This window comes from Thermobia domestica, chromosome 10 (assembly GCF_964235325.1).
Source record: "Thermobia domestica chromosome 10, izTheDome1.hap1.1, whole genome shotgun sequence".
NCBI lineage: Eukaryota > Metazoa > Arthropoda > Insecta > Zygentoma > Lepismatidae > Thermobia > Thermobia domestica.
The window spans coordinates 207,080,475-207,105,945 of record NC_137463.1 but is presented as its reverse complement, the minus strand read 5'-3'; the positions used below and the strand labels follow the sequence as shown (position 1 = coordinate 207,105,945).

General features: G+C 36.5%; 1 protein-coding gene across 1 annotated transcript in view; it reads right to left on the bottom strand.

Moving 5' to 3' along the window:
• Window positions 1–7,826: 7,826 nt before the first annotated feature.
• Window positions 7,827–25,471, bottom strand: part of LOC145662945 (uncharacterized) — an 86,852-nt gene continuing 69,207 nt past the window's right edge. The window contains exon 8 of the mRNA XM_081728980.1: window positions 7,827–13,609. Within this exon, the coding sequence (XP_081585106.1) occupies window positions 11,821–13,609 (1,789 nt within the window). The 3' untranslated portion in view covers window positions 7,827–11,820. The remainder of the gene's footprint in view (window positions 13,610–25,471) is intronic.

The window sequence follows — 25,471 nt, the reverse complement described above, 5'->3', positions numbered from 1 at the left end:
TCCATTTAATGAAATTTTTCAGGAGAGGAAAAAAACAAGTTATTCATTAAATAACCATTGTAATTACATTGATAGAAAAATAGTTTTAAGTTTATATCATGGCAAATATTGTATATATGTAAAGAAAAACTTATTTTTACAGCAAATTAGAAAATTAGTGTTGAAGAAAGTAGCCACAGTACAGACCAAACCCTGGACATCCTATAGTAGTTCGATACAACTGTTTTGTTTGTCAATTTCGTAAAAATTCGTTTTATCTACACATATTGTTTCAATGCTTCCTATTTCGGTACTTTTAAATTAAATAATACATGAATATATTAACTCATGGTATAAATGATGAGATGTTACGTTTCATAAACCTTTAATTAAAGGAATTACAAATTAGATCGGTAGTATAGGAATATATTCTATTGTTGATGCATCTTGAAGTTAATATTGCAAAGAAGCGAAATATTTCGTCTTAAATGAACTTCTGCATTTGTGTTAATGATATCAGATATGACATGAAAATATGTACCAACAAATCTTATTGAAAGGAGTGAAGTTGTCTAGAGAAGACCTCTGCATTTATGAACTTCTTGCCTTATGATTTTACATAAATAAACTTACAAAGGTTTACACTAACATAGGTGGCAGAACCGTTTATGTCTAGTAACTATCTTTCCTCCTTCCAATCCGTCGGTCTTCTCAACCTTTGACAAGAGTGATTTTACCAATGGACCCGAGAGCTGAATGCCAAAATCCAGAATGAACGTTTTTATTTGCAGTCAATTTATGTAAGTTCGTTTTTCCACTTAACTTGTGTCTCTTCCTGCTTTCAATTTCTATATTTATCACTTTCACTTTTCTTTGTCTTTTACTAGGAAGTGAGTTCTTTTCTTCTTTTGAAATCTAATTGATACATACGATAATTAAAAAATATAAAATTTAATATACATAATTTAAATATGCAATACAATATGCATATTTTACAGAAAATGTTTAGTACATAGTGTGAGTATACTTCTACAAACAACATTTGCGTTTTTCCGTTTTTGTGACTAGTGTTAGGAATCAGCATTTTAATTTAATTTTACTGCGACAAGTTGTTGATTGTGAAAATTAGTGTATTGCACCAATTACTTATTGGCGAGAATGTAAATTGACCAAATCGGTACTTTCATGTGATATTAAAACTCGCCTATATCTTTCGTCACTACTATTTAACATTTGACTTCTTCGAGTATCCTTTACTGCTACTCAATATGCAATGGTTCCGTTAGTAACTACGAGGTGTGTTCAAAAAGTATCGATCTTTTGGTTGGCAAAAATACATGTATTGATTTGGAAATCCGAAACACTAAACCCCTTTAAAATAGTCTCCTTGGTACTCCGTTTTTGGAATGGTGAGTAACCTTGTCGTGGCATTCCACATGATGCCTTCTATTGACTCGTGGAATTTTCAGCTTGAGGAATAACAAAAAATCACACGGAGCCATGTCGGATGAGTAGGGAGCCTGACGACACACAAGAATGTTGTGTTTGCCAATGAAAGCCTGAATCAAATTTCGCGGACAATCTCCTCATATCCAAATTCTCGTTCAAGATTGAATGTACCGATTTGATTCAATGGTTTCCGCTTGGGTATCGCCAAGCTTTTGCAAAATTTGATGCAAATATCACTGCTCAAGTTTTTCTGTCATTTTACAAAAAAAAACTGAAATCCGACGACCGCTCACTATACGTCTTCATTCGTTCGCCGACTGCCCAACTGACGGCGACTGACGCTTTCTGCGGGCGGGAAAAAATTCACGAGTGTTCTCTCTACATCTACACTGAAGAAAACCTCCCACGCTTCATTGGTTTACGCGGTAAAAAAAATAAGGTTCGATACTTTTTGAACACACATTCTTCCTCCTAACTATTCATTTGTTACGTTGCTGCCAACAAATCATTATCTTGATACTTCTTATGCAGAAACACATTTCATGAGACAAGCTCAAAAATTCCTAAATTACTCGTAGTATGTGTATAAAGGACTGTGTCTGTCACTGCTAAGAAAGGAAAAGCAACAATAGATACAATAGCGTAGTTAATAGTATATTTTACTTCATGTACAGTACATAAATCAATAACAATTTCTCAAAAAAAAAAGTAAATAAAAAGTTAGATTACTGTTGGCAATGAACGACATACCTTTTAGTGCCACAAATTTCGTTTTCTTATTCTCTGAAAATTACACACAAGAATTGACCCACAAGCGTGTTATTTTGTTACGGTCTATGTAGTCTATCGACTGATACACCTGTATGATTTTTGTAAAAATCTTTGGACAAAATTAGTTGAACAAAAATTTAAGACTTAATTATACTTCAGGCTTTATCTAATTAACCAAATTATTTGCTGTCATCCTACTAGTATAATAATGAAGAGCTTAAAGAAGGTATATTTTGGTATCAGTTCCACCTCAATACAAAGGTTTACAAAGATACGGTATTTGCTTTTCTCCATTTTCTCAAGTTTTTACACTCATGTGTATCATTTTGTTCAGCAAGATAAAATCATTTAATATTTATATATCTCATCTTTGGACTTTTTTTTCGTTAAACGCTACTAATGTTGTATAATTTAAACCATCTACAGGTAACCTCTTTCCGGAAGCGTCTAATGATCTTCGTGAAATTGATTAAATTTACTAGCTTCAGCATTAACGATTTTCAGAGAAGGTGAATTGATGTTACAAAAATTTGTCACAATATTTTGGGAATAGATTCCTCACAGGTAAACAAGAAGAAAAAAAAGTTCATATGGACGTGTGGTCTGAAGTGCATAGTTTTGTAATTATGATGTACCGAAAAGTGAAAAAATGAACTTTAAAGGTCCATGGTTCCACTACTATACAACTCATCGTAGTCGGGTCATCACTGAGGAACTAGTATGTGGACTATCCAAATATCCATCTTTCAGAACCTCCTGTACTTGCACAATCATTTTTAGAGAGGCTTTTGGGAGTACTTTATCACCCTCCAGCTTCCTCTTAAAAATTAGTGTGCAAGTACTGAAACACTTACAGAACACGAGGGAATTTAAATTCCGCTGCAGAACCCTTCACACGGCGCTATTTTAATGCGATTTCGTAAGGTTTGACAAAAAAAAAAAAGTAAATATCTTCACTCCTAATTGTGAGAAATACATGAAACAAAAATTATTTTGTTAAGCAATGTCTCTATTATTTTGTATTCGAGTTATTTATATATACGACATTTTCAATGTTTCATGTATCATTGTAAATTTTCTTTTAGGAAGGGCAACGAAAATTTTTACCCACATCCCTCCTCAAATATACTGATAGGACCAATATGTGTTATTTATTCCTTGAGTTCCATTATTTGATGTTACAGTCCATGTAAAACTTTCCTTCTAAATCCTCTTTTTACTCTGAAAAAAATGTGTCGACCAGTGGAAAACGATATGAGCTGAACATATGCATAATAATTGAACATAAATTTTATCTACTCGTCTTTGCTGTCCACTATATCTCATATGATGGTGACCTCGCCGCACAGTCCCGTAATTCTTATTTCTTACGGTGCCACCAAAAGAAGCACTCGCCTACGTGCATGCACCTCTTACAGACTTGGCACTCGTGCACGGTTTTATTTATTTCCTTGTATCTCTGATAACAAGAGGCATACATTTTTCTGTTGTTCGCCTTTACGATGGCGTGTTGTTGCGGCCATGGGGATGTAGATGTTGAGGGTGCAGGGCCCCGTCCTTTTTCTGCTAGTTGTCGGATGGGCTGGCGTCGGAATACTCTGTGTGTCCATTTATTCTGTGTGCTCACTAAGTTTATAATTACTAAGCTATTTACAATGATTTGCTCCATCAAATAAAAGAACAGTTTTTTGTCCATTTGCGTGTTCGTCTGTCACCACTGTACAAGTAGGCCATCCGGTTTGCCTTGTCCACGTACCCCATATGTCTGTTATAGTCATCCACTATTTGTGGTTTTCGTGCTCGTCCTTCGTCGTCGATGTAATTTCTTTCGAAAGGTGGTACGTGCATGTTAGTCAACATGTGGACCGGTCGTTTGTCCGCCCAGCGTAATGCTGTTATATCTCCCTTAGCCATCACGTGAACGTCCTCCTTTGGTCGTCTTCCAGTGTCATCTAAAATAGCCGGCATGCCTTTCTGTCAATCCATATATAGTTTATGTTCAACCCCTTGAACTCACCTGCTCATATGAACAACCAACGCATGTGTTACAGTCCGATCGTCTAAAGCCAGTTCCCTGTTCTTTCCAAGGTAAACCATCATGTCGACAACATACCCCAAAGAATCACATACCTGATAAATTTTTATACCAAACCTTTTGTGTTTCTTTGGAATATATTGTCTGAAAATCATTCTCCCTTTGTACAACACCATGACTTCATCTATAGCAAGATGTTCAGTGAGGCTGTACACCTTACTATATGTGTCAAGAATCATATCAAAGACAGCGCGAATTTTCTAGATTCTGTCGTAGTCCGGTTCCCTGGAATTAGGAACTTGTTCGTTGTCAGCGAAATGAAGAAATTGCAAACTATGCATGGAACGGTCGCGTGGCATACAATTTGCATACCACAAACAGTCATTGAAGTTACTCTTTTCCCAATGGTCACTAATTCTATCTTCTTTGTTCTGCCCATTGAAAGGCATATTGCAAGAAATGTCCAAATGTCAGAGGATGTCATTGGTGGTAGCCTTTTCCTGTCTGGGTGTCTCCTAAAATATTGGTCATAATATCTATTTGTCTCGTCACATATCAAAGTCATAATTTCAGTCGTGAAAAAGAGGCAAAAAAAAAAAAACATCAAGGGGGGTTGTTTCTGAAGTCAGATGTCGAACCTTGGGTCCGGGAGTACCAGTAAATTGTCGTAAAGTCTCTCTTGGTCTCAATATCAGCTCCTCCTCTTCTACTTCTTCAACATTTTCTCTCCCCATTTCTCCATATTGTGTCATCTTCACTTGAGTGTCCTCTGCACCCTCAGGCTCCCACTCTAATCCGCCAGATACCGGATTCGAACCTGTATGTTCCGGACCTCGTTTGCCAGTTCATCTTCCCTCATAGGTTCCACTATGGGCCGCAGATAACAGAAAGAAACAAGCGCGACAGAAACACAAGAACACGAACGCACAGCACAAGAAACACCAATTCAAAAATGACACATATCCGTTCTGCTACATCTCTTTTTCTTCCTGAATACTTCTCCCCCGCCTCTGCTCTTTCGATTTTTAACTTTAATATAAACAAAATGTACGAACGCAATAAAAAAAAAGGTTCTAAAAGCTTTTGGTTTCCTTTATCAATGGTTCTTTGTATAGAGTGTGGAGTGTATGGACAGAACCCCTTCCCCCGCAACACACGATAGTTCCCTTCTCTCAACAACATGATTACTAAAGACCTCGAAATGTAAACTGAGTTGCTCACAACACAATCAGAAGCAATCTCCCTGTGACAGCAAAAATAATTTATGATCAAGTGGTCACAAAAGCCAACTTGAAGAAATGAAAAAAGAAAGGGGAAAAATAATCACTTTATTTTTGTTTGGATTACACTGGTGAACCATTCTGTTGTCATATGTTCCTTGGATCCTTGCTGTTGCTTTACGACGCAAAAATGTCACCTGCGGATTTGTTACAGGATAGCCAGTTCTACATTAGTTATTGTGCCAATTGGTGCAATCCGCGTATTTCTCCAAGATGGCGATTGGTTCGCCTGGACCAATCTCGAGTTTAAAAGGTTATGGATATTTGGGTAGTTCACATAACACTTCCTCAGTGATGTATTGACCCGACTACGATACGTCCCATAATGGTGAAACTATGAACTTTAAAGTTCACTTGCTATCTATTTTGATCACAGGTCCATATTAACTTTTTTCTTAATTTGATGTAAGGAATTTGTTCCCAAAATATTGTGACACATGTTTTCTACACCCTGTATGTGAAAGCGATTTAGCTAGGTCTCATTCACGAATAGAACTCGTTACAATCAACTCTTCTAGAAACACGGAAGCTCCGCTTCACATGGTTTAACATTTTAAGTGCTATGTGCATATATTTTATGCACACTTGATTTATGGACCATGTTATGCACATAGTACATGTTATTCAATAAGCCAGTGAGCGTTGCTTGTCCCTGGAGTAAAGCATCTGATTTTGGAGCTTGGCGCTGAAAGTATTAAATTATGATAAATTGGTTGATTTGGAGTTAAGCGTCTCATTCAGCACCGAGGCTATATGAGACGTGGACCTACAGCTTAATGTGGAATCGGAACCACATAAACTCCCGATAGAAGTCGAACCCGGACCTCCTGCATTAAAAGCGAGTACGCTAACTTTACAGCAACCAGTGAATTCTAAACTATGGCAGACTTCAAAAGTATATGGATTCAGTATTGAAACCGGAAGTAGTGGACCTATTACTTATTTTGCAGTAAAAGCATATTTCGGAGATAGAACATGCTCTTAAGAAGCTGAATCCGTATCAAGAACAGTTTCTTGTTATCTCCCATAGATTTTGCTCTATAGGATTCAATATTGAAAACGAAAGTTGTTTCAGCTTTTACTACTTACGGCTTTAATAGAAGAATAAGACCTGAGAAGGAATCTATTTTTGCGACCCCGGATCCATATAAAAAAATGTTTGTTGGCTTCTATTGCCGTTCACGTTCTACGTATGTTACTAAATATCGAAACCGGAAGTGCTAGTAAATTTCTACCACTTCCTGTTTTAGTAGAGAAATCACAGCGAAGATAAAACCTGATCTTTAGACACTGCATCCGTATCAAATAACCGCCTCTTGATATCGATTAGCGCATTTTTCTATATGCAATCAGTGTTGAAACAACTAATCTTAATTTCCATCATTTCCAGTTTGAGTAAAGGGATACGGATTGAGATGTAACTTATTGTTCGGATGGTGAATCCACACCATAAATTCATTGCTTGTTATTCTTACTGCTTCTGCTTTATGAAGATCAACACTGAAATGGGAAGTGGTGGTATATTTCTTCCACTTTCGATTTTAGTAGAGAGATGAGAATGGCGATTGAACCTATTCTTTTAAGGCTGAATTCTTTACTTCAAAAAATAACTTCTTGCTATCTACTATCGTGTCTACTTATGGTTAATACTGAAACCAAAATTAGTTTATTTCGTTTCGATAAAGGATTAAGGGAGGAGGTGTAATCTATTCTTGAAACACTGACCCCTTTTTTTTTCTCGCTAGTTCTTACCTGTAATACCTGTCAACGGATGAACGAACTTAGCCATTCCAAAACACTTCTCATATTTAATACATAAGCATAGTTTGCAAGTATAGTAGTAGTAGTAGTTGTTAGGAAAAAACTTGAAAAAGTTATATTAAAGCTTAGTGGAATGCCGTGTCTCTTAGAAAGATTCTAAAATACGACACTAAAAGGATTATAAAATAATGAAAACTACAATATTCTAAAGTGGGTGATGAAGTTGCTCTTACCTACACACACACACACACACACACATATATATATATATATATATATATATATATATATATATATATATGTGTGTGTGTGTGTGTGTGTGTATACACAGTGGACTCTTTAATTCGAAGTCCAAGGGGACATGAAAAAACTTCGAACTATTCAATATTCGAATTATCCAACAACATTCATTTTCACATATATAACAACAAAGAAACCAAAGTACTGGGAATCAAAAACATATTCATATGGTGTAGACTTTACCTTGAAAGGAGCTTATTATTTGTGTGATCGAATACCGCAAACTAACAAACGACATTGACTCCACATAATTCAAACTACGTGTACAATGGAAAATATATTTACGTACAACACTACAACATACATTGAATAGCCCAAACAATTAAATACCAGTAACAATTTGAATATTCTGTTCTCACTTTTAAGAAGTCGTGAACCTCATTTGCTTTTTTTTTTTTTTTTTTTTTAAATATATACTGGTCAATAAATCTTGAATTTCAGGTATTGCGTGGAATACGATATTAATAACATTTGGTCAATAATTCATCTTAAATTTTCAACCAATTCTGAAACAAAATGAGACTGGCACACGTTTTCTATCTTTACTTCTTCCCCAACTCACCTTCATCTTTATTATTACATAGATTTTCCATTTATCTTTTGTATTACTCTACTCTATGGCTGCATCTGGATAACTGAAAACACGTTAAATCTGTATTTCTCTGTTTACATCTGTCCAATATTAAAAATTTTCAACTGTACTTACTTCGAATTATCCAAAACATAGGTTCAAAAGTTCGATTTATCCACGATTTTTTACTATTGTTTTCAATACAGTTTTCAAGGGAAATGGACTTCTGTTCGAATTATGCAATTTCGAATTAACGAGACTCCACTATATATATACAACAAGACTTGTAGCTTAAAACAGAATCCGAACAATTGCTCGAGTTTATAGCAGAGAATTCCTATCAGGCACGTAAATGATAACTTATTATTGCACCCAGGTTCGCCTATAAGTGAGGGCAACCCCGACAAATATCGGGGGCCTGGGCCTTTGAGGGGGCCGTTTAATGATCCTTTTTAAAGTTTTTTTCATTGAATTGGGCTTTAAGTCCGAAATTCCCGTCAGTAACAAAATCATCGTAGTTTGTCTACAGATTAAATTAAATAAAATTAAGTTTAAAAAAAATATACCGGTTTAGTGACTTTCTAAACACCGTTCGGTGACAAGAATAAAGTTCAGTCCATTGAAAATACAGGGATTTTGCAACTTTGAAATTGTTAATTGAATATTTAAAAAATGAGTTGGCAACAGTGGACGCCCTAAAATTAATTTGTAGGCCGCCCTAGTCACACTAAGAATTATCGGAATCCATAGCGGATCATCTGCTTACATTCATTTTTCATTTTATGTAATCAGAATGTTTACGCCCGCTCTCTTTCGGGATTGAATTATGAAAAATTCGTTTATATTGTTAATATCCCGTACATGACTGTTTACAAACAACCAACGCATGTTTATATTTATAAAAACACCATATGCGTCCTATTACGAAGTACTACAATGGCAGAGACAGGAACACCAGCAATATCACTAGTCGTGTGACGAAGACAAGACGACCATCAGCGCCACCGCCACACTGGTACAGCTATAAAATAGGAGGACTTCCATATCTGGTATCAGCCTCTGATTGGTAAACTCCATTCTCTTAGCTTGCCTGGAGCTTTAAGACGAACCTAAGCCAAAGCTCTCAGCTTTCTTGGACCTCTACGCTTCTTACTTTGCCCACTTAGTTTGCTAATACGGTATGTCTGATTTTCCCAACTATAAGTAGTATTTTCTTGTTTATCTTTTAAAACAAAGACCAGACTTCACTGTCGGAGAATTACAGAAGGCTTCCCATATTAAAAATTACTCTGAACTAGTTACGTGGCTAGTAAATATTCTTTTTCTACCACTGAGCGTGTATGATAATGACTGCCACAGGCCCGAACGATCGCCCGGTTATGTAGTTTCCACTGTAGGAAACTACGTAGAATGGAAAGGATAATGTCTCGCCATACCGCTTTGGCAACTTACAGAAAACCCTTGAAGGTACGGCGACAGCGTCGAGCAAGTATCTGAGGAGTCCAAACCGACATTGGTTAGGCATCCGAGAATTTCACAGGGATGAACGAAAATGGGATCACTCAAATTCCCATTTCCTCTGTCTTCCTTGCATAGAACGCCTGAGATGACGGAGCAATATGGCTCTAGATCTTTGATTTTTACGTCCCACGATTATGCCGTGGAAGCTAAAGGAAACGGTGATGATGAGAAATGAATGAAATGGAGGAATAAAGAAAGTGGGAGAATGTCGAGAAAACCCACACACAGTGTGTCTGTCCACCACAAAATCCACTCGGCGCGAGCTGGGATCAAACCAGGGACTCCACGCACTAGAGGTAAATGCTCTACCACTGAGCCACCGTGGCCCCCGGCTCGAGATCTTAGCCATAGCTATGTGGACGGTGTGATCTTTCCATATATTTGTGGTTTTGTCATCGTACAGGTGGGAAATGTGTGTGGAAAGGATTTATGACGTTCTCCTGAAAGCAAGCAGCATTGACTTTGGTATGGGGGGTACGACGAGTGGCAGCTTTCCCAACTGCAATATTCCGCCACCACTAGAAATCGATTCGAACGGCTCTTCTTGTTTGTTTGACGGAAGTAAATGGATGAAACTCCGTTAGTCTCATCTAAGTAGAGCCACCCGTCATCCAGAGTACACACCCATTTTAATTTGTTTCCGGCAAGAAATATTTCAACCAGTTTTCCGCCGTTTGTGAACTACTTCTGAATCTAACACTCGGTACGGCGAGGTTCTTTCGGATGATATTGGAAACTGTGCCTTTTGAGATACCGTGTCGTATCGCCGAATTTCTCTATGTTGGGGAACTGTTGGTGTCACTGATCTTTCAACGGCGCGCATTGTAGTGGGCTAGGCTGTATTCTCTTCACAATTTCTGGCTGACCACGTACCGCACTGACCTGTTGGGCACATCATCGGATGGTAAGACCCACACCATCTTTGCACTGTTTCGCTATTGCTGAGTGGCCATAATGGGTGGCGAAAAGTCAAAAAATGAACCCTTCCCAGAAAGCTACCATTTTTACCTTCATCATTCCATGCTTAACTGTTATCAAGTACAGGTCCGATTACACACAGCAATGTATCGGGACACAACAGTTGTTAAATGCATCGCTCGAGAGGGCCAGTTAATGTAGACTATCTCTATCGTGGGCAACCTTCTGGGCCTGTTTTTGAAAACTCAACAATCAAATAATATCCGTAGATGAAAACGAAAGTCCTTCCTGAAAATAGTATGTTGAATGTTTTCTTTAACATTGTTTACTTACTGAAATGTCAGTTTTTGATTACTTCCCTCCTTCTATATTTTTATTGAAGAAATTCTAAATTGACAACACACCTTATAAAGAAATTCAAATTCCCACCTTAAGCTCTTTATTTATTTCTCTCACTCTCTCTCTTTGTAAATATCAATCTTGTCTATCCCTCTACACAGGACATGCACTAAGTTAAATTATGTGCATTCGAACAATTTTTAACATACAATTATAAATTGTATTGTATCAACTGATTTGGTAATTGCGTTTTCTTTCTTGTTAGTTATCTTTTTCACCGTATTTCATAAGAACACTGAAACAAGAGTGGATCCAGCTTAAGTTGTATTTCTTGACACTCTCAAACTGCATTTTTAAAACAAGCGAATGGGTTAATTCTTTCCCATGATTTATACAATTAGCTAAACAGCCACTTCTAATCTTTAAATCTGTAGTTTCTATCTGCTGCTTAAACAATACATCCTTCATGCTATTCAAATGCAGTACGTGGAGACATTAACTTATATCCGCTCTTTAATTAAGCCAAAAAGACATTATGATAACAGAATATTGTGTATTAAACTCATCAACAGATTAAAATCTAACAAGTAACTGCATTTAAATTTCATAAAAATATAAATTATGTTGAAGATATCTATGATCTCACCTCTCTTTTATTATCTTTAATTCATTTACTTCATTTTATTACTCCAAAAGTGAGTTACAAGAAAGAAAAAAAAAGCCTTTTACATTATTTTGCTGCGATTTCAAGTTGAGTCTATTTCTGTTAAGCATTACTTGAGCAAGATAAATTACTTACAAAGATTAGTTACTTTTTAATACTTGAAATCTTAAAGTATCAGCTCTCGATTTAAAAGACGCTTAACAAGTATACTCTTAATAATAGAAAAAAAGGTTTAATCAATCAATACGCCATATTTTAAAACATATGTGACCTGGTTGAGTTCTATATTTGCATGTTTGAGTTCTACAAGTTCTTCGTCTATGTTATTACTTTCACCTGTTACTGAATGAGTTTCTTTGTGTCGATCCAACTGCTTTTTCAGCATAAACCCAGTCCCACAAGTATCGCAATGGTACGCTGGCTCTCCAGTGTGTCGTCTGCGATGACGCATCATGTCACCTTTTTGAGTGAATTTTGTCCCACAGATATCACACGCAAATGGTTTCACTCCCGTATGAAGTCGCATGTGAATATCTAGGAAGCTTTTACGTACAAATTTTTTGCCACAAAGATTACATAAATATCTCTTCTCACCAGTATGCATACGTCTGTGTTGATTCAACATACTTGCACAACGGAATTTCCTACTACATACATCACATTCATATGGCATTTCTCCTGTATGGATGCGTTGATGGTCTATTAAACTGGCTTTACACGATAACACTTTCCCGCAAATATTACAAGGATATCGGTACTTGTAAATCTTCTTCCCTGTGGCAAAAGAAACATGAGCACCTTGTAGTCCGGGATGCTGTTCTTCTATATGACTTTTAAGTTCTATTTTTGACATAAAACATTCATCACAGTACCTGCATTTACGAGATTGCTCTTTAAAATGCAACGCCCTATGGTTCACCATATTTGATTTCCGATTAAAAGCTCGTCCACAAACGTCACACAGATACGGTTTTAAAGTTGTATGTGTAATTTCATGCTGTTTCAATTCCACTTTATATCTGAAAGGTCGTTCACAAACCGAACACTTAAACCTATCCTTAGCTAACGGATCATGTATAAGGAGATGGCGAGTTAAACTTGTGGTACGCTTGAAAGTTTTAAAACAAAATTTGCACCTGAACCTGTAACTATCATGCGCATTGCGATGTTTCTGGAAATTGTATTCAGACCAGAAAAGTTTCGAACACACATCACAAACAAACATCGGTTCTTCGTGACTTCTTTCATGGGTTCGTAATTGAGACAAATGCTGAACTTTTTCTCCGCAAGTGTCACATTTAAATTGTTTCTCCAGTGAATGAGTGCGAGAATGCATCTGCAACGTAGACTCGCGAACAAAAATTTCACCACAGACGTCACATGTATAAGGAGAAACTTCACAAAGGAATAATCGATGTCTACTTAACGATGGTCTTGATTCGAACTCCTCACCACAACCATCGCACTTAAATACTGTCTTTTTCTTATCACTTTCGTGAGTTTTCCTGTGAAGTTTGTATTTAAATAAAGACGAGCACACTTTTCCACAGATGCTACAATGTATTTTTTTAGGCATATGAGTAAAATAATGACGATGGATCTTATTTCGATTCTCGCATTTAATACCACATAATACACAACAGAAATGACTATCGTTTTTTTCACTCTTTTTTATATTGGTGGAACATTTAACATGTTGAGTACACTCTTCACATTTTACTAAACGTTCACTATGTACTTTTGCCTTATGGGTAACTAAATTACGACATAGATTAAAGCTGAGGAAACAGAATTGGCATTCCCATTTTCCTTTCTTGAAATGTGTCCTTGCAGTATGCGCATCGAACTGGTCCATATCAGAAAATACTAACTCACATGCATCACAAATTGCGGAATTTTCTAAAGGAAACGAAATTTCTTTTGTGCTTACAATATTATCACCATCAACTATAGAACTTCTATCATTTTTATAATCAGCCTTGGAGTCCGTTTTCCATTGTTCATCAGGTGATTCTTCTGAGCTGGAATATATAAAATACATTATATATCTATAATGAATAAATTATATGCATTACAAAATACATTATACATATATATATATATATATATATGAGATCCCAAAGGAGGATGGAAATCAAATCAGTTACCAGAAAATAGTGAAAATATTTTCACAACATTAAAGAAGGCAAATTATAAGCTTTTCGCTAAATATTTCATCAGAGAGGAAGTAGGAAGAAACCAATAAAATCTAATTTTACCGTTCACGGTTATGCTTTTTAGGCTAAAGGAGATGAATGATTAATGGAAGCGAATGATGGTGAAAAGTTGGTGGAATTAGAATGTAAGAAGAGATAGGAGAACCCCGAGAAAATCTACGGATGTGATGTGGTTCACCACTAGATAAGCCCCCTAAGTAGGAAGAAAAGAAGAGCAAAGATAGATGTGAAGCGTCCTGTTGCGCGCCATATTGAAATGTGGAGTCCTTAATACCATTACCAGATTAAAAGTGGAAAAAGACTGCTAGAAGATAAAAGTAAAGGAACAAGGTTGGTCTGTATAGTAGTTACTATAGGCAGAAGGAATATTGAAGAGAGTAATGTACAATCCTGCAAAGGAATAGGAACAAGAATTAATAGATGTAAATATTAAAAAATACTCAAATTATGAAGTAATAATATAGAAGTGAATTTCATTTCACAACGTTAAACTACGACGGACTTTCAAATATTGGAGGTCCAAAATTAGTGGAAGGAATAAAGCGGATATGTGGAACTTATTCTTCAGATGCTGAATCCACCTTAATACAAAAAAACCTCAACTACCTCCTGTTGCTTCTATAAAATCTCTCATATTATGCATAGCATAATTTGGAAGTCTAAAAGAGTAATGATAAATAAAATGAAATGAAAAGTATGAAGAAAAGTATTAGAAAATAATAAAAAAGATGGTATATAATAAAATATGTGTATGAGAAAGGGAGCGAATGTAGTAAAGTAAGATATTATAAACAATTAACACCTATTCTTCAGATACTGAGGGGGGCTTGCGGATAGGATAATAATGTATATTCCCATTTCTTTCTGAAAAACGTGAAAGAGTTTGGAAAAAGGGTTTTGTAGATTCTTACGCGGAAGATACGATCAAATGTATTATGATAGGTTGTGCGTCTACGAACAAATAGATGGGAAGTGTGAGTGTTGCAGGGGTATCACTGAATGTTAATGCTGATTGAAAGAAGAGTTAGAATTAAGACAACATAGAAGGCTGCACAATAAGCACTTTTAGTGACGATAATGAAGTTGCAAGAATCGCAACTACCAGAACGGTGAATGTGTATTTACCTTTCTGGTGAGATGTTGGAATATCAGACTAATATCGAATATAGAACAAGTTTTCAGTTTTTGTAATGCGGTATGGAAATAGTGAGCGTGCTGAGAAACAATCTTTGATTTCAGGTAAAATGCTGTGAGTAGGATTCGTGAATTTATGCAGGAGATGGAGTCTAGGCTAGGGTTGAGTGAGGATACTGAGAATACAGGTCTATATTACGATTGAATTCTTCGCGAATAAGGATGGGAAGTATCTCAGTTTAGAGAAAAAAATGAAATGAAATCTTTGTTTTTCGTCCCACGGTTATGCCGGTTAGGCTAAAGGAGACGGTGATAATGAGTAATGAATGAAATGGTGGAATGAAGAAAGTGGGAGGAAACGGGAGAACCCCGAGGAAACCCACGCACACAGTGTTTGCCCACTACAAAGTTTACTTGGTGGGGGCTGGGATCGAATCCGTTTGAGGAAGTGGTGACGAGAAAATTATAAGACAGTTGTTGAGATATATGATATTGAGATGGAACAGATACGGATACCACCAATGGTCTAAGTATGGTGTATAAGATGTTTAATATAATGAGGATGGGAATTTCTGAAGTGAAGATACTGCATACCGTTGGTAAATCTGATGTATATATCAATCTTGACATCTGTTCTCAGGTCTAACGTCCCCTATCCAACAAGTTGGCAGTATGATCGAGGAAGGACCAGGTGAGCGACTGGTCACTTGCCTAGGGATTTAGGATTTGTTCCAGTGCAAATTGATTGAGATCGGTATTAGAAATATTTTTCTATGAATCGAAGCAGAGTTAAAGTGGAAATTAGCGAGAATCTTTTGTTCTTGGTATCCCATGATTAGGTTGCCGTAGGCATATAAATGCCCATATCAGTACCCTTGGTATGAAAATTGTGATTATTTTCAAATGTAATGTTCGTGGTCAGAACAAGCTGAGCTAGATGGAATAGGGACTGTATACAAGACTTTCAAGATCCAGTATGTATATAGGAATTTTTAAATGTGTTAAAGCTATGGGTGATTGAAATATTGGTAGGGCTGCAATATGTCAGCATTTATGTAGATATGTCCATATTTTGAGAATAAAAGATTCCATCAGCATACCTTTTCCGTAATTCCGTAATTTCATTTTCTAAACTCAAGTGCATTTCAATCCAATTTCAGATTTTCACATGAAAAGATATATTTGGCTACGAGGGTCACTACGAAAGTTTTGAGATACGCATTGTTGTGGCATAGTATTTGAATTCCAACAATAGCGTTCGGTAGTGGTATCCAAAGCGAAGAAGCGAAGCAAGTTTCAACTCGCCTCGCTTATCGGCGTGGCCGTATCGCCTTCACTTGTTTGTTGATGTGAGCAGTATTCGGTTGTCTAGAATGGAGCTCGAAAGGGAACATTTTCGGGCAATCATCCTTTACGATTTCAAAAGTGGTTTGAACGAGACACAAAGCCTTGACCGTTTGCAGGGGGCATTTGAAAACCTTGCTCCTTCCCGTGCTACAATTTTTCGGTGGTTTGGTGAATTCAGAAGAGGCCGGACATCGCTTAAAGATGAAGAGAGGGCTGGACGTGCGGCAACAGCTGTGTCAGATGAAAACATTGCCGCTGTGGAACAAATGATTCGAGAAAATCCTCGAACAACTTTCAAGGACATTGAATCTACAGTGAGCATTGGATCCCCAGCACTAACAAAAATTCTTCATGATCATCTTCGGCTCAGGAAGGTTTCATCTCGTTGGGTGCCTCACACTTTGACTGAACAGCAGAAGCGCATGCGTGTGGAATGGTGTGAAGAAATGCCTGCAAGATTTGATGGAGGCAATTCTCGACGCGTCTCTGACATTGTTACTGGTGATGAAACTTGGATCTATCAATTTGACCCTGAAAATAAACGCCAGTCTACAGTTTGGATCTTTCCACACGAAAATCCACCCACGAAAGTGAAGCGACCGCGAAGTGTGGGGAAGAAGATGGTCGCAACTTTCTTCTCCAAATCTGGTCATGTTGCAACTGTTCCGCTTGAAAAACAAAGAACTGTTACTGCTTAGTGGTACACCACTGTTTGCCTAACAAAAATGTTCCAGAAGCTTCGGGAACGGCGTCCAAAAACTGGATTGCGTGGGATCCTGCTTCATCATGGCAACGCGTCCGCACACACGGCCAACATCACAATTCAGTTTTTAGAATCTCCGGAGGTCAAATTTATGACTCATCCGCCGTATGTAACTGCACCTGTGCTTCAAGGTACAGCCGATATTTAATTTGTTCAAAGATTAATAATTACAATAGCTCTGAAACAAAGTAAGGCCCAGTGTCGCCATTCGCGATTATGTTCGCGAAAAACAATAAAAGCAGGTTCTTTTGATGTCGACCCTTACGTAAAGAAAACGTCAAAAGTTGTTACGGTAAGTAGCAATTTATCATAATATATGTAGCTTATAGTCTATGACTTACCTCAGTAATTGACATAAATAATTTACTCTTTAACAAGAAATTAAATATTGTTAGTTTATTATATCTGAATATATTTTTTTAAAAAGAACACAATTTGGAAATAGTGCAGTGATAAACAAATTAATCATATACATTCCTTTTTCTTTACAGCTCTATAGAAAATATGCAAATCAGGATTCCAGTCCAGCGGTCCATCAATTTTAGGTACGTATTCCAAGGTATTCCAGACAGGTAAGTATTTTCTTAAACAGTTTTAGCAGAAAATAGTTATTAGATTAAGTTATTTTAATCAGAATTTTCGATGTAATAGTAACTTTAAAGTAGGTTTAGGTTACGTTATTTTCCTTTTCCAGACGTTAGGGTTTTGTATTTATTTATATTATAATACTGTTCCATATATAACACTAGTACTTAGTTGATACAAATTATTGTGATGGACTGTATTTTAAAAAGTAGTTTAGTTAGTAAGTAGAGTTTGAAGTTTTCTTTGGAAATTAGGTTAGGTTTCAGCAAAAAGGAAGATATGCTTGATAACTTCTATAAATCAGTACTGACTATAGTAACATACTTATTTTTTATTTGTATATTGATTCTTTTAAAACATGTTAAATAATGTATTTTAATTTTCTTTACAGATTCCGAACGAATTGCAGCTGATTCCTCTCCATCCAACATGTTCCAAATATGTTACTAATATAGTGCTCGTTTTCATCACGATACATTATATCAACATTGTGACACCACACTTAAATATTATTTATAATCGCCACGTACTCTTCATAATTCATAGCTGCAATCGCAAGCTAACATATTCTTCATAATATATATATTTATTAAAATTACAAGCTTGATATGGAATAGGAGGGATGTCAACAGCATTGTATGATATTTCTTAAAATGAAGGTATGTTACAATAATATGCAGTTATGGAATTCATCAAGCTATCAATATACAAAATTATTGGTAAGTTGTTCATGCGTATTCTCTGATTCAATCACTCATTACTTACTAACCATGCTGCATCCAGAAAAGATCTGTGAGATTATCGAAATTCTGAGGTCATTTTAACTAGAATTTAGAAGGCAGTAATATGTCTTAGATCTTCACGACATTCATAATTAGTGGCATTATGTTATGGGAAGAATGGACCTTCCCATATAATGTTATCACTGCTGCATCATTATTTTCTATTCACGACTTTAACACACAAATATTCAAAAATTTTGGCTATTTAAAGTTTAAGATTTACCTGTTTGCTTTCCACACTTATTATGCACTTTTTTAAAATTATCAGGTCTAAACTTAGCTTCACTAAAGGTTTTGTAAATAATTATCTTATATTTTTGGTTTTGAAGATTAAATATATCTTGTTTCTGTTTATTTTGTATGTTAAAAATTCATCAAACTCTTCTTGTTAAACAGTAATCTGGAAACTTTCTTATTCAGTCAATTAACATCCGAATATCGAAATTTAAAATTAAATGTAATAAAATAAACTTCTCTTCTTCTTTTCTGTAGTATCAATTTGTGCTCATCAAATAAATCGCTGATCGCAGAGAAAATTAAACTATTTAAAATAATTACAAAATTAATACTTAAACGAAAATGAAACGAAAACAGATTAATTATTTCTGGAACGAAAATAAACAAATACTGAAACGCTGTACAAGCGGGGTGTTAGTTTTCCCCTCCGTATAAAAAGAAAATTTTATGATAAGTAAAATTTTCGAACGTTTAAGTCCTGGATCCTTCCTCTTCATCGAAGCACTCTTCTTGCGAGGAATCTTTTCCCAATAATTTAGCTTTCCCTTCTGCCGTACAGTTGTAACGTTTCAGATTTCTGAAGTTGAGCTCCTACAGATTTTCCTTCTAAAGTTGTTAACAGAGCGCAGTTTCTCAATATCTTGTGAACTATATACGGTCCAACATAGCATTTTAAGTATTTAGCAGCCTCACTTTTTGCTATCGATGATAAATAATGCGTTCTCTTCATGACAAGGTCTCCAGCTTTAAGAACAACCGAATGGTTCTTGTCTGGTTTAATAACTCTTTTTACTGGCAATATAGGATTGTTTATATTAATCATTCGTTTGTGAAAATCTAACGGATAAAGTTCTTCTGGCCAATTGTAACATTTCTTGAAGTTGTCAACAGCAGATTGAGAAAGAAATATTTCAGCCGGGGTTTGCTGTGTATTATCATTAACAGAATTGTTAAGCAAATCCTGAACAAATTTTAATTTTGTACTCCATTTATGTTGTTGTTCTGAACAGTAAGTTCTTATTATCCTATTTAAGTCATGATGCTCTCGTTCAACGATACCATTTCCTCTCGGATTATATGGTGTCGTAGGGCAATGTTTAATTTTTCGTGATAGACAGTAGTTCTTCCATTTCTTGGAAAGAAATTGTGAACCTTGGTCCGTGATGATGACTGATGGGTATGGGAATATATAGAAATAAAGTTTCTCCAGTGTACGTATAATCTCAACCGTTGTTGCGGTTCTTAAAGGATAGAAACACACAAAACGTGAGAATATATCCACAACAGATAAAATATATTGGAAGCTCGAGCTTTTAGGTAGCTTACCCTCTATGTCCAAACAAATTTTCTCATGCCGATTTGTCGCAGTCAAATGATAGTTCTCACGTTTTATAGGCCGGTTGGTGTGTTTTGCCATTGCACATTCCAGACAATTTCTGATGCAGTTTATCATGTCTGTCTTTAGACTTTTTCAAAAGAATACCGAACGACAAAAGGCTAGACATTTTTTCTGTCCTAAATGGCCTTTACAATGTATACGTTTCACTATTTCAGTAGCCATTACCTTAGGTATTACTAGCAACCAGCTCCCTCTTTTCAAATTCTTCACAAAGATGACACCATTTCTAATTCTAATGAATTCATTATTCGGATTCTCCGTTAATTTTGCTAACAGCGCCTTACAATACTTATCGGTTTTCTGAGCACGCTGCAGATCTGTATAATTAAAAAGCTGCGGGTCTTCCTTAAAAATAAAATTCCCATAATAATTAAAAACATCTTTAGAAGGGCCCTTAATTTCCATACTTTTACTGGAAGTGAATGTCCTCATATCTCCATTCAGTATCTGCTTTCGTTTCATCAACCTCCGGAGGATATCGGCTAAGAGCATCTGCTACATAATTATCTTTTCCTGTTACATGTTCGAAAACCAGATCGTATCTTTGTAATTTAAGAATTATTCTAGTTGTACGGGCGTCTGGATTTTGTAGTGAAAAGGCGTAAGTCACAGCATGATTATCACAGTGTACAATTGTGCGTCGGCCTAATATATAGTTTGAAAATCTCTCACACAGGAAAAAGACGGCAAGTAACTCCAGTTGGAATGTAGACATTGACAACTCATGGAGTTTAAGTCGCCTACTAGCGTAAGCAATCACGTTGATGTGATAATCGTCTGACGGAAATTGTCCTAAGTATCCTGCTAGATTCTCGGAACACGCATCACTGAACAAGTGGAATGCTAATGTGAAATTTGGCTGACTTAATGCTGGCGGAGAACTAGCAAGCTGTCGTAACTTGTCGAATTTTTCCATCAACTCAGGAGTGAACTTAAATGGAACATCTTTCTTTAGAAGTTAGTAAAACGGCGCAGTTAACTCAGCGTACTGAGGTATATGTCTATGGTTGAGTTGATTTTGAGTTTAACGTCCCGTTCAGCAGCGAGGCTATATGAGACGTGGACCTACTGATTAACGTGGAATCCGAACCACATGAGCTCCCGCCGGGAATTGAACCCGGGTCTCGTATATGTCTATGGATCCATTCCAAAATACCTAAAAATGACTTCAAATGTTTCCTGTTCTTAGGCACAGGGAAGCATCTAATTGCTTCGATTGTCTTAGGATCTATCTTAATTTCGTCACCATTTACCAAATGGCCAAGAAATTTTATCTCTTTACAGAAGAACTTACATTTCCTGAAGTTCAACGAGAAATGTGCATTATCAAAAATTTGCAGAACCTTTCGTAGATGGTTAATATGTGTCTCTAGGTCCGGTGAAAAGCATAATACATCATCTAGGTATACTGTAACAAAAGATCTGGTATCCATTCCAAAAAATTTGTTCATGGTATTTTGGAATATGGCAGAAGAAGATCGTAAGCCCATAGGTAAAACCTTCATACAATACTGTCGGCCAAGGTATATAAAGCTAGTATACTTATATGAATCCGGATGAAGGGCCAATCCGTAATATCCTGCAGTGCAATCTAAAGATGAAAACCATTTTGCACCGGTTAGTCGAGCTAAAATATCGAAAATCGGCTCCACTTGTACTTTGGGAGCGATTACTTTCTTATTGAGACCACGTAAATCTAATACCGGACGTACTCCACCTGATGATTTCCGCACACAATGCATAGGATTGCGATATGGCGACGTCATCTCCTCAGCAATACCCACTTAGCAAGTTCCTGTTCAAACTCTTCTCGCATGGCTTGTGGTACACTATAATTTTCCTACCACAGGTTCCTGGTCCGTCAGCTGGATACGATAAGGCTCCGTTTTGATACGTCGAGGGTATTCCGTGAACACATGACGGTAATCCATCAGTAACTGTAATAATTCTGTCTTTACTCCATCTTTCAAATCGGGACGGGTATCAAGCATCTTCTGTAGGTCTTCTTCAGTGACAATTGGTTCTGGATATTTAAGAATATATGTGTGGTTCAATTCATAATTTATACGAGATTTCTTAACTTCCGGAAGCGACAGTTGCAAAAATTGAGGTTTCGATATATCAATTTCTATCGTGCAACCGTTGTTGTCAACTAGGGTTAAATTTTGTTTAACGCTATCTATGATACCTTTATATTTATTAATAAAAGGACTACCTAATAGCAGATCTGGTTTCATATTTTTAACAATAAATAGAGGAGTTTCAAATAAGTGGTTTTGTAAATTAAGATTGACAATTTGAAATCCTTTTACTTTAACCCTCTCCATACCTGCAATTGTACCAACGGTAATATTTGAGTACGGGTGTAATTTAGCAGATGGAATTTTTTTAAGAATCTGATTCCATATTCGTTCACTTAGAATATTCACCTCTGCTCCAGAATCTATAACGCCATTTAGCGGCACGTCTCCTATACTACCTTTGACAATGGGTGACGGATAACAATAATTTTCAACATCTATTTCAGATTTATCATGGTCTTCATCTATCACAAAAGAAATCTGATAACGTAACTCTATATCCTGATTTTGAGAAACATCGCTAGTAGTAGAGGAATTTTCGATAATGCAGCCTCCGACCCCTACATATCCAGGCTGCGTGCTTAGTTTTCCGACTCAGAGCCATTTTGGCGAGTCGGCGTTTTTCCTTCTTCATTATTTTGGATGTTAGTTAAGTTCGAAGTTGATGGTTTACTCATCACCTCCTGCGCTGCAATAGACGTGTTACCATTTATTCGGTTTCTTGGTTCTCTACCTCTGAACCATGGCGGTGGCATAGAATAATTTTGTAACCATGGAGGCGTCTGTTGTGTATAATTCATCCAATTGCAGTCCCATCTTCCACGTCTAGTTCCTGGTTGATAATTTCACTTATACGAGGGTTGATTGTCGAATCTCTGTCTGGGTTCAGCCATATCGGTACTTTGTGATACCGCAGTCGTACCTTGATTGTTCAAAGTATCAGTTTGCGAAGATGAGTCGATCTTGAATCTTTTCACGAAGTTAACTCTCGGTCTAGGGAATATCTTCCATCTCGAGAATCAAATTTATTCTGTTGAAATATGTTACTGCTGTAATCTTGTATTTCTGCAAGGCGTAGGAGCAAATCATCCACATTTTTGCTCGGGGTTGATCTTAGTATTTTAGCATCCTCAGATGGTATGCTTGCTAGTATTAGGTCCATAAGTTCATCTTCATCTACATTCGTTGAGATACTTTGGTACTTCTCAACGAGATCCCACACAAAATCAGAGAGTTGCATATTTAGTGCGGTCATATCTCATATATTGTAATTGTCGCTTGTGTGCTCGCTCCAACCTCGCTGATAAATAATGTCTTTTAAAACTTCTTACGAAATCCTCATATGTATGTATACCCTTTTGAACACTCCGAAACCAGGCTCCTGCTCCTCTGGTGAGACATCTTTGGGCGATCACTAGTTTCTCTTTGTCTGTTAATTTAAATAATTCTAATGTCTGAGTAAGTTCCTCAAGGAAGTTCTTCGCGTGTCCATTGAACTGTCCACTGAATTTTGGGAAGTCTCGTAGATCTCTAAATTTGATATTTCCAACTGTACTCGACATCACTTCTGGTTTGATTTCTTCACTAGCTTCCTCACGCTGAGACAACGGTTCTTCCAATATACATTTTGATACAGTAATAGGATTGTGTATCGTGGTATAACCAGGTGTTAGAGATGGACTTGTTAAATTACATGGTGGAAGTTGCATTCCATAAGTAGTCGTAGTAACAGGTGGATGTATGAAAATATTGTTAGATCCTCCAACATTTCTTAAACTGCTGGAAACAGTGGTTACTGTTGTACTTGTAATAGTTTCCGAACCTAAAACTGTGGGAATATTCGGAACAACTTCTAGAATATCTTCATCCTCGACTCTGTTCCTTTTGTCATCACTGTTCAGCTTCAGATTTTTAACTTCCATTTCCAATGAATTAATTCTCCTATTGACGTGGTCAGCTAATTCAACTGTAGTGTCTGCCAAATCATGAATCTTCTTATCGTGGTCGTCTAGCTTCTGATCGTGGTTGTTCTGTTTCGTTTTAACATCTTCTACATCAGCTTCAGTCTTTGCTTGGCTTTCTTTTAAGTTACCGACGATAGTTTCTACTTCGATCAGTTTTCTTTCTGTAGTCTCTTCTCTTAGCTTCAATTCCTTTATATCAGCATTGAGAGCTTCCATCATGGCTTTCTTGTCTTCTCGCATTTCCTCAAGAAAGGCGCTCATATCTGTTCTTAGTTCTTTTATATTTCTTGTCATCTGCTCCTGGTACATACTCATTTGCTTCATCATCATGAGCATTATATCCTTGGGAGTCATGTCATCGAGTAACAAAGGTCCTTCAGGCTGTGTTTGCTGATCCGTCTGTAAGACTTCAGTCACTTTTAGCACCATCTCTTTTTCATAACTTTTTCCACTTGCCTTCTGTTCATCTTTCTTTTCAGTGTCTCCACTTCCTACATCCTTCGGTTCAGCAATTCTTTCATTTTCATCTTCAAATGTCACAACTTCACTTTCTTTTTCCTTTTCTTCTTCTATCTCTTTCTCGTCTTTCTTCTCTTCTTCAGACTTTACTCGTGTTTCATCATTTTCTTCTTCAGATGACTCCATTAAAGTTTTCACAGATTCTTCATTCTTATCTTCCAGCAATTCACATTCATCACAAGTCCATTTCATGTTTGTGTCCATCAATGTCTCATATTTTTCTTCAGGCATTTGTAAACACTTTAGATGAAAAGAGTTCTTGCATCTTGCACACTCGATAGCCTTCGCGGTGCGTAGTGTCCTTCTTTGGGCACCCTTTTCACCCGCAAAATCTGTTTTTCGACAGCACATATAGACAATAACTTTATTATCTTTCTTCAACATTTCAATATTTTCATTATTACAGGGAAGTTACACAACACATAAAAGATTAAGGAAAATATTGTATCATTTCACATATAGACAAACAATCTAGTTATAATCTCAAATGTTCCTTTCAACAAATATGATTTAGAATTCGCTTCTCTTAACAGACGAAATTTTCCAAGTTAATATTTCACTTGTAACTGTTTTCCATTCTTCTTTCTTTTCTACAGTACTAGTCAAAAGTTCATTTATTGTGTCATTGTTTAAATCCTGTAATAAGCTATTGACGTCTTTATTACAAAAGTTTAGACGACATCAATACATCCGTAGCGCTGGTTGTCGCCATTTTCTGTAACTGCACCTGTGCTTCAAGGTACAGCCGATATTTAATTTGTTCAAAGATTAATAATTACAATAGCTCTGAAACAAAGTAAGGCCCAGTGTCGCCATTCGCGATTATGTTCGCGAAAAACAATAAAAGCAGGTTCTT